We start from the raw sequence: 14,381 nt of genomic DNA, 5'->3' as shown, positions 1-14,381 counted from the left end.
GGGGTAGGCTGTTTTCTCCGGCACCGCCGAGATAGGAAAGCCGAATAACGCTCTCCTGCCTTGCACAACGTCAAACGTCCCTTTGCCCGGGCCACCTTTCTCAAGGTGCCTGGAAGCACACGTAGGATCACCTTTCCTCCTCAATCCACTCTCGCCCCCACGTCCGTTCCGAGGAAGGGTGAGGCCGACGATCACACAGAGCAAAGGACCCTTCGGGGGGACACAGGTATATAAGCGCCCACCAGCCGCCAGAGCAGCAGGCACCCTTGATCTTTCGGACCCAACCGGAACTGCTGCAATCATGCTGGTAAGTGTCCGTGGGCCCAGTCTCGGGAGTCGCCGTCTCTAGAGGATTACGGTGCTTCTTCTTCGGCCGCGGATCATTCTGCGATGATTCGGTGATGTACCGTACCGCGACCGAAGGATTTCGACGAAGATGAGTTTGAAGGGTCGAGAAGCTGCCGGGCTGTCCTTTTGTTCCGCACTGAAATAATACAGATGCGTAAAGCCACAGCTAACATCGTCACGGGTGCCACCTGAAGAGCCCAGTACATAGTTTAGGTGGGACTATGACGAATTAATTCTATTGGGGCAATGCAGTCGGAAGTCAGTTGTAATCCCCCAACGACTGATTTGAAACGGGTAGCTTCTGGGAAACCTGGAGGAAGTAGAGAAAATATGCCTCGAAACGTTAACCATTTGCAAGATGGCTGCCTTTGCCAAAGCATCTGGGTGCACTCTGTTGAGCAAAAAGCTGAGCAGCGGCATGACCCAATAGCGTGGCTGTCAGTTATAACAGTCGATGTATTCACCTTTTACGCCCTCTTCCAGAGTGTGCCTCTGCTCTTAAGGGAATAGGCGGTCTCACATTTCATAGAAGCACAAAAGCAGCCTTAGTTTGGTTAGGGTTGTGGGGTTGAAAGTCCTAAAGCGACTAACGCTATGAGAGACGCTGTACTGGAGGACTCCGGAAATGTCGACCACGTGGGCAGTCTTAGATATTATCCTTACAGATACCTTACATGGAGGGCGCCGGGAGGCTGTAAAACAGCTGGTCTTTTGCTTTAGCGCATATGTTTCATTTTAAGTAAGTCTCAGTTACTATGGCAATAAATTTCTTACTCAGCCGTTCATGTTTCGTTAGCTGGCTCAAGCCGCTGCGAATCTCTGAGGTCACTGTTTTCCTTCATGTAATTGCAGAAGCTCGCCGTATTCCTTGGCCTCGTCGCCACCTGCCTTGGCGGCTACACCGGTGGCCTTGCCCTCGGTCACTACGGCGGTCTCGGCTACGGCCTTGGCCATTATGGTGTCGGATACCACGGCCTGGGCTACGGTCTCGGCTACGGATACGGTCATGGTCTTGGTCTCGGCTACGGCTATGGCCATGGTCTCGGTCTCGGCTACGGCTACTCTGGTCTTGGTCATGTCTTTGGGGGCGCCATCGCCGCTCCCGCGGTTGCTTACGCCCGCCCTGCCGCCGTAGTCCACCACGCTCCGGCAGTGGCTGTGGCTCGCCCGGTAGCCTACGCTGCTCCAGTGGCCGTCGCTCGCCCCGTTGTCCATGCTGTCGCCGCTCCAGTCGCCGTGGCCCGGCCCGTTGTCCACGCTGTCGCCGCTCCAGTCGCCGTGGCCCGTCCCGTTTTCCACGCCGCCCCTGTCGCCGTCGCCGCCCCCGTGGCCGTCGCTCGCCCCGTTGTCCACGCCGTCGCCGCCCCCGTAGCTGTCGCTCGCCCCGTCGTTCATGCCGTCGCTGCCCCTGTCGCCGTCGCCGCTCCCGCTGTGGCCGCCGTCCACCATGCTCCCGCGGTCGTCGCTGCTCCTGCCGTTGCTGCCGTCCATGCTGCCCCTGTTGCTACCATCGGAGTCGGCTACGGACACGGCCTGACCTACGGCCTCGGATACCACGGTCTCGGCTATGGCCTTGGCTACGGCTACGGCCTCGGCGGCTTCAACTATGGCCTCGGAGGCTACGGCTATGCCCTTCGCAAGAAGAAGTAAGCTACTGGAATGGTAAGTAACGGATAAATCAGAGAATACAACGAGCCTTTAATTCACTAATAACTCATAATTCACAATCACTTGACAGAGAGAATGTTTGCAGGAAGCGTTGAACTACCAACTGGAAAACCCAAATAACATTTAAGCTTCACAGCTGGAGCAATACAGGTAGAGGCAAACAAGGATGTTAGTAACGATGCAAGCGTTACGCACTGAGGGAAGGTATCTAACAGAAACTGGTAGATGCGCTCAAAGCCCATAGAAATATTCACTACTAAAATAAATGGCTGGTTCCGGAAATACTCTCTATTTAGTTAGCTTGGACAGCGTTCATCCCCTTCGGAACAAACTCAAAGATCGACATGCTGTGAAACCCACTGGAGCCAAGCCAAGAAGGCAGACACGGAATCACAGATGTACGTATCGATGCTGCTATGAAGGGCGCACTTAACACAGCTTACCTCAAAGCCATTAGAGCTTATTGCGTAGGGTGTCCTGCCCTTATGGGGCAAGCAATAATGACCCAAACGCTAATAATCGATTGAGAAGTAACCGATCTAGTGGGGCGATTTTATTTCGCATGATCACTTTCTTCCTCGGAGCGTTTTCAGGCTTCTAACAGCGCCTGTATATCCTTTTGTCAAACCTCCAAAAGAGATCCAATCTGCTGGGATACTCAGAAGAGGTTGTCGAAGTCCCGCAATTACTCTATTCTTGCTCATTTTTGTCGGGGGTCAGAGAAGATGCTACCTTTGAAGACGAGTATTCATTTTTTATTTATTTCTCCTTTTACAATCACACAGCTATCTCTTGTTATAACTTTATATCTCACGATGCATTGTTGAACAGGAAGGAATGAAAAGAAAAAGTTTGTGAAACGGCAGGAAGTCGCAATGACAATAACTTTCTGGTAATTGGCGTGTGGCACAAATTGAGAGCGTATAACGATAATACAACGTTTGTTGTAATGTGCAATTCATTTACTTCCGCGGACGTTTAGTGGATCTAGCTTTCCTTATTCAATATCATCATCAAAATATATGAGGCGCTGGCTTACAGTTGTCGGTGAAGCAGCTGAGCTAGGAGAAGTACAATGAACTGTGTGTTCTTAGCATTGCTTACCCACAAAGCGACTTATGTTTACTGTTAAGGAGTGAAACGAACAAGGAGGCCCCATAGAGTTTCAATTATGGGATGATAATTTGTTGAGAGGAGGCAAGGGTGAGGCTCAACCCTCACCCTTCCTTCCACAATTGCAATAATTCTTGACGAAAATAAGCGCTTTGCATTGCGTAACATCGCTCCTCCGTATTCCTTTATTCTTTCCAGAAACGACATCGCGGAACCGTATCGTCGAGCTCCCGGAGACCGCTATATCTTCGGCAGTTCCACCAGCTCCTGCGTACCCGGTCTCGCCTGTAAATCTCCCAAGTCTCGAGGCGCTGCCAGCCGTGTGGGAGAGCGGCCGTATCTCAAAACGCGCGTCCTTCAGTGTAAAAATGTCCTCATCTCAACGTGCGCTGCTGGCCCTCGGTTGTCACATTTTCGAAATACAACCGCCTCGTCAGATTTCGCACCGAATGTCTCTTCTCCTGTTTTTGTTACACGTCGCACCCAGGAACACTGCAGGGTGACGAGGACGTGATTGGGGAAAGGCGGGCGGACAGAGTATAGCAGCAGAGCACATGGAGATGAACTGGCCTGGTTCCTCGTCGCGTGCATCGTCTCGATGCGCTTTTTACCAGTTTATGTTCCCGATCAAGTATCAAGTAGATACATCACACACACTTGACGCAGTTGGCAACGCCCGCTGAACCACTTCCGGCAATATGCCCGCAGGAGAGCCCCTCCGTCTACCACCTCGGTCGAAATGGATGCTGGAGCAGCTATAACACCTGTGCAAGGCTGCATCAATAAGCCAAGGAACGAGGTTCCCTGTAGAATAAACTGGCAGTAGCTCGTTAGCCGTCTAAAATGCCATAATATTATTAATAATTTGTGTGAAATTATCGTCTTAGTTACATAACATTGATGATATATTTTGCAAGAAAGAAAGTGGTATATGTAGAGAATGTTTCGTTTTCTTAAGTTAACTAATATCAGAATCATCAAAGTGCAGGCCCATTGGCTTGCGATAATTATTAAGAAAGACTGGGGACGGACATACGGCAAAATAACGTTAGTGGGTCATGGACTAGCACTTTCTAGTCGGAGCTCCTTCCAGCCATCAAGCAGGCATGTTGTCAAGTGGCTATCCTGATAAGCCACCTTGTGGAGTTTGGATAGGTAAAATGACTGATAGTTAAACAGATAAAGAAAATGTCTATAGCCGCCTGCATGCAGTCAAAGGTTTTTTTTTCGTATTATATTGTTACTGAGGTTGGTTCCACAACACCAGAAATGGAACGTTGAAACCGCCTGCTGATTGTGGTGTCGTCAGGGAGGTTTTCAACATTTCGGCGTATATGAAGCCGTGTGTAACAAACAGCGACAGTTCAACGAAAGCTCTATGTATGATCGAGACCTCAACATTGACTAATATGTTGTTCATATTGTTACTTAGCTTTATTCGCTGTTCGTGATGAGGATGAAGAAGTGCGACAGACTCCGAGAAGACGACGACGCTGAGTGTTGTGAGATCGGTGCCCTCATCAACGTATAGTTGTGCGGACAGCTTTGGGACTGTAAATCTTCCACGTAACAATATTTACAATGCTAATCAGATGTCTGGACGGCTGTGCGGCTTTTGAAAGGCCCTTCATATTTGTTATGTAATACCGAGTAAGGGGGAGGGGGGGTGGCATCCGTATGCTGAATGACGTCAGTGCCCAAGAACTTCAGGAAGTCGAAGTTTCTGAATGCCTGCGTTGAGGCATCTCTCCTCGCCTGAGTCTATTTGGGACGTTAAACCGCATTAACCGGCCGACTGACCATTCTTGAAAAACAGCAGTGTACGAATACCTACTTGGGACCAACCAATCAACGATTTTTGTCAAAGCAGGAATGTACGAATATATGCTTGCCGCATGCCGCAGAAGGCATCCAGACAGGCGCGTTAAAGTGACTTCTTTGGAGGCTCAACGGCACTGCGACATCACGAATTGCAGTCATAGTAGACTTATCAATCTCATCTCTAAGCGGGGAGCCACACCCATTCGATCGGCGACCTGTAATTCAATATGCCCGCGGCGCACTACTTTACTATGGGCTTTCCTTCTCCTCCTTGCTTGGCGAGATCGTGGTTGGAAGGACGCAGTGGGAGGAGACCACTTCAGAAAGAAAGAAAGGAGTTCGTTATTAGCTCTGAGCATTGCTTGTGCCTCTGGTCCGGACAATAATTTTCCTGCCAAGCGCTTGAACACGGGCACTTTTGCCATGCATCCCACGCGAAGTGCTGATATGTATAAGTACCTACGACGTCGCTTTTAATTGTAAGAGAACTGTGTAATTCTGTGCGATGTCTTTATGAACATATTGCTGGGAATTGGTCGTCTAACTTTGCCTGTGTAGCTAAACCTTCTTTTTATCCATTTGTTCAATTTAGAGACATTTCCAATCCAAATCGGGTTTGTTGGCAGAGGACACTTAAAACAGACTGAAGTGGGAAGGCTTTCACAATATATTAGTACTGTTGCCAAGCTGTATATGATTGGCCAACAAACCAGTGAGACGCAAAGAGAAGAAATGAGCTGACAAAAGAGAAAAAAAAGTAGATCACAATCAAGCTCATGGAAGAAAAAAGTAATAGCATTAATATTTGAAAACTAAGTTTGCTGTAATTGGTTTATAAGCAGGGATACAAAGCTATCAATTGTAGTGCTGTTAAGAATTTCAGGGTCAGGGCTGGTGAAAGAAATGAAAACTTGCAGCTTGTATGACAGGGCTGGTCGCTTAGCGTCCCAGTGTGCTTGTACTTTGTGGCCCTTATCTATGTCCATGTCTATAACCTTAAGAAGTTGCTGGTGCATGAACTTTGAGCGTGCTAGATTTCCCTCTGCTACGAGTGTAAGAATACTGGCGTTCAGGAGTAACTAGTTCGGAGATCTACTAATATACAGATATTAAAGATGAATCTCACTGCCTTCACTTTTACTCGCTTTAAAGGAAAATTATATAGTTTTGTCATATTTCATGAATTTATTTGCCGATAAAGATTGTACGGCGGTCGCATTGAGTCATTTAGTCAGCCAGTGAAAACGAGAGAGGTGCGTTTTTTACAACAATTGCTACTTAACTGTGGAATATTGTGCGCTGCTGTAGTGAATAAGTTTATGGAAATGGTCCAACCTTGCGATGCGTGGCAATATCTAGCTTTTGATGCTGTCCTGCTTTCGCGTCAAACGCTGCCGCAGAAAACAATGGGGTGCTTGTTTGACCATTATAATCTACAAATGAGAAGACTCCCAAAATATTATCTGCAGATATATGGGTCTGCAAAGATGTAAATTGAATCTATGCAAATATTTTTTTTTCATCCCAGTCGGAAAAAGCTGGGGAAGAGTTTCTGTTGTCAATGTTGTTGTGACAACAAGCATTTCTGCGGTAAGGTCAAAATTTTCAGTTGTTAGAACAAAAAAGTACTGCAAAACTACAGGGTGCAGAAAGTACGACGGTAGTAACTACAGGACTACACGAAAGTACTGCAGAACAACAGAAACTCCTGACGTTTACGACAGAGCTACAGATCATTTTGTCGTATTTTTTCGGAATTCTGTAGTTTTTCGACTAGGATAAAGGCTGAAAACTTGCGCTTTTCGAAAAATTTATGCGTCAAACGTACAGGCAATAGGGAATTAGCTCAGGCTTTGTGGGTACGCGCTGTTTCGATTGTATTTTTATGATGCAATGTTATGTGCGTGAATGGCGAAAGAAATGCAGAGCAAAAATATACCAAGAACCTTTACCGCATGCCCTGCAAATTCGGCAGACGCTAATGGCTGACCTAACCACCGGCCGTTGCGTGATTACAGCATCTAACGACAAATGACTACCTTGATATGCGCAGACTCACAGATTGTCGACCTCTTGGCTAGTACCTCCACGAAAATCTGGTTTTAATTATTCTGCTATAGATGTAACATTGAAAGAGCGCAGATATTCTGGGTGATAAGCCGTGCGCGGCCTTTCCTCGCAAAACAGGTTAAAAAAAGGCAAACAACTATGTAGAGCGCCACTTTGCATAAGGATATCAAGTGAGGGTCGGTGCACAGAAACTAACTGAGCTGGATTATTTGCGATCCTGAGAAGCATTAACTCTACAATTGAACGTAGTCATCAGAGCAGATATGAGGCTTCAAATTCGCTCTCTTTAAAAAAAAAAAGCGTGTAGAAACTGACATTCTCCCGGAAATGAAGGACGGCATAAAAGGTTAAGAAGGTTCAATCATGCTCAGACCAATGGTCATGCGATGGCGGTAAGACGTCCTGGCTCAACAGGGCGCAACATGTTTTCTATTACGGTCAATTTACATCCTCGCTGCCCTCTCCTCTGGTGTTCCAGTAGTCCACACCATTTACTGTCTCTATGGTTTCCTCTTCAGTTTCTAATGTCGGTTAGTCTTATTCATGATCCACATATTTTACCTGACGGTTTTGCTTGGCAGAAAATGGAAATGGTTAGAAAGGTGTGCGTACCGTCTTTATTTCCAGCATGTAGGTGGAGTTGCATACATTGTTGCGTGACATTTATTTTGACAGTAACCCCGCCGGGGTGGCGCAGTAGTTACGGCGCTCGACTACTGTTCCCAAGGACGCGGGATCGAATCCCGGCCTCGGCGGCCGCTTTTCGATGGAGGCGAAAAGCAAGGCGCCCGTGTGCTGTGGGATGTCAGCGCACGTTAAAGAACCCCAGGTGGTCGAAATTTCCGGAGTCCTCCACTACGGCGTCTCTCATAGCCTAAGTTGCTTTGGGACGTTAAACCCCACAAACCAACCTATTTTGACAGTAGAGAACTCTGCACTCATCTGTAGGTCGGTAATCATGCCATAATAACGAATGTCGCGGCACAGGTGATTGGGGACAGTAACCGTGCCACAGGGGTGTCAGTTGTTCATGCCGTCGTCGAAGTAAACGCTTCAGTGGCTCGCATATGGCTGCCGTCAAAGTTGCTGTGGCAACCGGTGAGGCGGCTGACGCCACAGTCACTATGGCATCCAGGCATGTAGGCATCACTCAAAGGAGAGGGGTTGCTGGATAAGTACGTTCGTTACGACGTTGTAGCTCTATTACCATCTCCCCATTCTCACTTGCTTGATACTTTCTTGCTGCTCTTCTCATGATGAATGTAACTGCTGGGCCCGCTTTTCTCCTTAGTCACTCCTTGTTGGTGTTACTAGTGTTATTACATCTATTTATCTAGTAGGTATGTTTGATCACTTTGATTGCAGCCGTGTAGGCCTGAACTTGTGGTCCACTGAGAGTCATTTTTTTTTTTCATCTAGAAGCTATCAAGAAATCTGGGCACGCTAGTTGCCAACAATGGACACGTTTATTTTAGACAGGAAGCTTGCATGTATTAAGTACACAGGGCGTCTATAAAGGTCACGCTCAAAATAATGGTACCGTATTGTCGGAACGGTTAGGCTCTGGTTGCTGCTACAATATGATTCGCCTACAGCTTACGCTGAACAACGGCAAACGGCCATCCTAAGAAGTTGCTGAAACGTTTATATATAACATATAAAAACTGTACTTGCAAGAATTCAAGTAAATTTATTAAAACAGATCCCCGCCATGCTCTCAGGAACATGCACTTTCCAATACAGATATTGAATTTACCGCCTACAGCCGCTACAGCCGCATTCACACTACAGCAAATTTTCGGCGAGCGAAGCGGATTGGCTCCGCCGAATATCATCTAATTCTCCAGTAAGGGTGAAACTGACGCGGAACTGCGGCAGCTTGTGGTTTTTTCACGAAAGCAACGATATCTCACTGCTATTTCGTTTCCGGTATCGGAAGTTCGCGAATGAAGCGAGAGCGTACGTGAGCCCCGGAGTCAGTTCGCGCGCTTTTCTTTTGTCTGTTGCGTGGCTGCACACTGACTGCGCTGTTTTATCGCAGTTGTTTTTTATTTCCCAGTTGCGCGCTTGTAACGGGTAAGCGATTGTGACCATTTCAGATGATGAAGAGATCATTTCTATTCTCCTTTGTAACTCAGATATGGTCAGGCTGGAAGAGTTGCGAAAGGCAGATGAAAGATCAGGTTACGGGCTGAGGCGGTGGTGGTTGCGCCCAGCTTTGCAGGAACGCGCTCGGTTGGGCCAAGGCTGCAACCTCTTGCCGCTGCTTCGTGACAGGGACGTGGATTAATAAACAGAGTAAGCTATTGTGAACTTCGTACTAACGTTAATATGCCAAGGGCTACCACCTCACTGGCTTGTTCTCTTCTCGGCAGCTACCTGCCTATGTCACCCAGCAGCTCGACCCCCTTGTAGAGCCCCTTCTGCCTCGTATCCAGAAAAGAAAAAAGACACGAGATTTCTTAACGCGATACCTGCAGGATCAACGTCTGGCGCAGATTATCAGTAAGGCAGAAATTTTTGTATGATTGATTTCTTTTGCATTTTATTTGATTTCCAACTCTTAATCACTCAATTGTCTAATGTATTGGTAATGCCATTTATTATTCTTGTGTAATTTACATTGTTACAATAAAGCTACCCATGCCTAACAATAAGTAAGTATGGTGAAATGCTTATGCAAGTATAGCAGCCCTGTGCAGCTTGTGTGCCCTGGAGGCTAATATTAACCAGAAGATATAAATGAATTTTGTTTTGCCCATTTAGGTCCTTGCTTTGTGTAGGTGGGACACACTGGGATCTATTCCGATGCTTAGAATTACGGCGGAAGCAGATTTTTCAAAAATGTGGCTGAAGGCCAGGTAGGCATCCCAGAAGACGCACCTTTGGATGGTATTGGAACAATGCCTTTTTTTTTTGTGGGAGCTGAGCCTTTACTTCTGAAAACCTTCCTCATGAAGCCGTACGAAAATAGGAGTAAGTAATTCAAGTGCTTGTATTCTTCAATAAGCCAATTTGTTAGAATTGAAAATAATCGGTCTCAACCACAGTCATCACCATTTGATACAGCAAGCTGTTTGAGGTTCACCAGCCAAAGTTATGCATGTAAAAGCAGACATCGTGTCAAATGCTTAAAGAGTTTTACTTCAGACAACCCAACCACTATACGGCCATTGGTTGTAAAGAAAAGGCAATATCTACTTCACTTTTATGATTGCAGTTAAACCTCCAGCCTGGTATTTTGACAGAACGAAACAATGTACACTGAAGACTGAGTATGCCAAAATTCCCGTTTATTTGCCATCCCGTTTTCCACGCCGTCCCTGTCGCCGTCGCCGCTGACGTGGCCGTTGCTCGCCCCGTTGTCCGCGCAGTCGCCGCATCTGTAGCCGTCGCTCGACGAGTCCTTCATGCCGTTGCCGCCCCTGTCGCCGTCCACCATGCTCCCGCGGTCGTCGCTGCTCCAACCGTGGCTGCCGTCGACGCTGCCCCTGTCGCTACCATCGGCTTCGGCTACGGACACGGTCTGACCTTCGGTCTCGGATACCACGGTCTCGGCTATGGCCTTGGCTACGGCTACGGCCTCAGTGGCTTCAACTATGGATTCGGAGGCTACGGCTGCGCCCTCCGCAAGAAGAAGTAAGCTACTGGAATGGTAAGTAACGAAAGAATCAACGAAGACCATGAGCCACTAATTCACTAAAATCTTAATTCACAATGAATTGACAGAGAGAATGTTTGAAGAAAGCATTGAACTGCCAACGCAAAAATCAAATACCATGCAGTTTCAGGGTTGGAGCAAGGTAGGCAGAGGCAAATAAAGATGTTAGTAGCGGTGCAAGCCAAGGTACGCACTAACGGAAGGGGCGTAACAGAAGTTCAAAGATGCATTGAAAGCCCACGGAAATATTCACTGCTACCATTAAATGGGTGGTTCCGGAAATGCTCTCTAGTAACCTTGGAAAGTGTTCATCTCCTTTGGAACTAACTCAACGACCGACATGATGTGAACCGCACTGGAGCCTAGCCAAGAATGTAGACAAGGGATTGCCGACACGAGTTTCGATGCTGCCGTGAAGGAAGCACTTCACACGTCTTGCCCCTAAGCTATTAGAGGTTTTCACGCACGGTGTCGTGCCCTTGTGCAGAAAGAATGAATAATCACACACGTTAATAATCGATTGAGAAGCATCCGATCTCGTGGAGCGTTTTAGTTTTGAATGATGACTTTCTTTCCTGGAGCGTTTTTAGCCTTTTAATCGTGCCTATAGATCCACTTGTCAAGCATGGTTGGTTGGTTTGTGGGGTTTAACGTCCCAAAGCAACTCAGGCTATGAGAGACGCCGTAGTGGAGGACTCCGGAGATTTCGACCAACTTGTCAAGCATCCAGAAGAGATCCAATCCGCTGTGACACTCAAAAGGAGTTGTCAAGTCCCGCAATTACTGTATTCCCGTCCGTTTTTGTCAGATGACCAACGAAGATGCTACCTTTGAAGATGTGTATTGATTTTTTTTCTTCTTTTATAATCACACAACTATGTCCTGTGGAAACTTTATATCTCACGATGCTATGCCAAACTGTAAGGAATGAAAAGTAAAAGTTCGTGAAACGACAGGAAGATGCAATAGCAATAACTTTCTCGTAATCGTTGCGAGGCACAAATTGAGAGCGTATAACCTTTCTATAATAAAATATGTATTGTAATGTGCTTCTCATTTGCTTCCACGGATTTGTAGCGGGCTTAGCATTTCATTCTTAAATATCATGATCAAATTATGCGAGGCGCTAGTTTACCGTTGTGGTATAAACAGTTGAGCAAGTAGAATGAACTGTGTGTTCTTAGCCTTATTTACCTTCAAAGCGGCTTATTTTTACTGTTAAAAACTGAAACGAACAGGAAGGAGCCACAAAATTTTAATTATGGTATGACAATTGTTTTGAGAGGACGTAACGATGAGGCTTGAATGGGTCGGAAATGTTGGCAAGGTAAATCAAAACCCCATGAATGTGAATCCACAATGGCAATAATTCTTGACCAAAACAAGCTCTTTGATTTGCGTAACATGACTCCACCGTCTTCCTTTTCTCTTGGCAGAAACGACATCGCGGAAACGTGTCGCCGAGCTCTTGGATCGAGACAGCTGTATCTTCGGCAATTCCACAAGCTTCCGTCTCGCCAGTAAATCTTCCAAGTCTCGAGGCGCTGCCAGCCGCGTGGGAGAGCGGCCGTATCTCAAAACGCGCTTCCTTCAATGTAAAAATGTTCTCATCTCAATGTGCGCATCTGCGCCTCGGTTATTACATATTCGAAATACAACCATCTCGCGAGATTTCGCACAGAATGCCTCCTCTCCTGTTTTTGTTACACGTTGCACACGGGAACACAGCAGGGTGACGAGGACGTGATTGGGGAAAGCGGGGTTGACAGGGTACAGCAGCAGAGCACACGCAGGTGGACAGTTCTGGCTCCTCTTCGTGTGAACCGCCTGGACGCGGTATTTTCCAGTTATGTTCCCGATCAAGCACGAAGTAGACAAATCGCGAGCATTTTACACAATTCGTAACGCCTGCTGAACGACTTCCGGCAATATGTCCGGAGACGAGCCCCTAGGGCAACCACTCCGGTTGAAGTGGATGCTGGGACATTCATAACACCTGTGCAGGGCTGCGTCGTCAAGCCATGAACGAGCTTCAATGTGGGATAAACAGCAGTAGCTCGTTGGCCATCTCAACTGCCCTATATTTAATGGTAATTTTTTTGTGAAATTATCGCCTCAGTTAGATAGCATCGATACTATATTTTGCAAGGAACAAAGTGTTATATCTCAGTAAATACGCACACACACACACTCATGTAGAAATATACAACGTGTATATATATATATATATATATATATATATATATATATATATATATATATATATATAATGCCACCTGGTGTCCCCATGTTCTTGCTGCGCCTGGAAGAAGAGGACACTGAAGTTGGCTCGCGTGCTGTGCGCCGAACTTTGCCTGCTGGTACAGCTTCGTCCCGTCGTTTTAGTCACGTCTAGCCCGGTTGTCCGTGACCATATGTATATACACGCTGCGCATGAACCAGCTTTGAACCGGGGGAATTAGTGCTGTGCTGCTCACAAGCCCTGCGATGAAGATGAGCAGGTGGAGGAGCGGTGGCACGCGGCTGAGTAGCTGACCGTTCGCTCACCGTTCCGTGACGTCCATGTACTCTGTAAATAAATTAGTTTTGCAAATCGCTACTTCGTGACACTACAATATGATGTGATATGGTATGCATGAGGCAGCGTGGCAGGCGTACTATCTGAGCGCCGAGAAAGACATCTGTTGTAACGGTAATATCATTGGTCGATTGCGGCATCACCTCCACCTTGATGAATGGGCACAATAGAGATAGTGCTCTGAACCTGCTGCGGTGGAGTATGCGTGATAACTTGGCGGGTATGTCCTGTATTAGAGCAGATCATCAGCGATAGAGGAGAGGATGCCACAAGCGTTTCACTATAGTGAGTGGGAAGCAAAAGCTCTCGGCTCGCCTTGACAGAGAGATTTCTGTTGAGTGCATTAGAGAAGTAAAGCTAAACAAGCTATTTATTGGACATTATTCGGACTCTGCGGAGAAAGGAGCAACGTTTGAAACTGAATTCCTCTTACTATGAAATCAGCTCTGATCTACGTTTACTTTGCTCTTCGAAATTTTGGGCTGTTACACATCCCCGCTCGGATCCTTATTATTTTTTGCCCGTTTGGCTGCGGATATTGCCTTTAGCTTGTGTCTGTGGTCTTCAAGGTACTTTTGGACAATATTGATGTTTTCACAGCAACAATTGATGACAAAATGCTACTTCAGTAATGTGCTCTGTAGCCGGAAAACTCGTATAGTAGAATGTAAAAAATAGAATCAGGTGACAAATTTATGGGCTAGCTGAATGAGCAATACCAATTATCGGTAACATTAAACACCATAAACGGTTTTGTAATAAAATGTCCGTAATGAATGATGTGCCTTAATAAAGAACAGCCTGGAAGTGGAAAAAGGAAAAAACACAGACGCAGTATAGAGCATGCACAAAAAGCAGGGACAGTATAACGAAGCCTCGTTCAAGCCAGACTTGCGAAACCGCTACGGAAAGACCTGAATTCGCGTTGCAACCAATAAAGTGTTTTAGATTTTTCTACTACCTGTATTCGAAGGCCTGCTCAAGTATTTTTGCTGCTCCAAAGCGATGGTGCAGTGGTTAAGATGCCTGGCTACTGCGCCCGAGTACTCGCATTCGGTCCTGACCATAGGCACCTGCATTTCGATGGAGGCGAAGCGGAGAGGCATCCGTGTGCTATGTGAC

The 14,381-nt window shown here is 46.7% G+C and overlaps 1 protein-coding gene across 1 annotated transcript; it reads left to right on the top strand.

Annotated features, from left to right (window-relative positions):
• The first annotated feature begins 301 nt into the window (after positions 1-301).
• Positions 302-10,663, top strand: LOC146189136 (uncharacterized). The gene is made up of 4 exons (XM_084605185.1): positions 302-307; positions 1,201-1,994; positions 3,328-3,449; positions 10,395-10,663. Exons 1-4 carry the CDS (start codon positions 302-304, stop codon positions 10,661-10,663), a joined length of 1,191 nt encoding a protein of 396 aa, XP_084461311.1.
• Positions 10,664-14,381: the final 3,718 nt, after the last annotated feature.

The sequence above is a fragment of the Amblyomma maculatum genome, chromosome 5 (assembly GCF_055883805.1).
Source record: "Amblyomma maculatum isolate TAMU_Amacu chromosome 5, ASM5588380v1, whole genome shotgun sequence".
NCBI classification, from domain to species: Eukaryota; Metazoa; Arthropoda; class Arachnida; order Ixodida; family Ixodidae; genus Amblyomma; species Amblyomma maculatum.
This window is presented reverse-complemented; position numbering and strand designations above follow the sequence as displayed.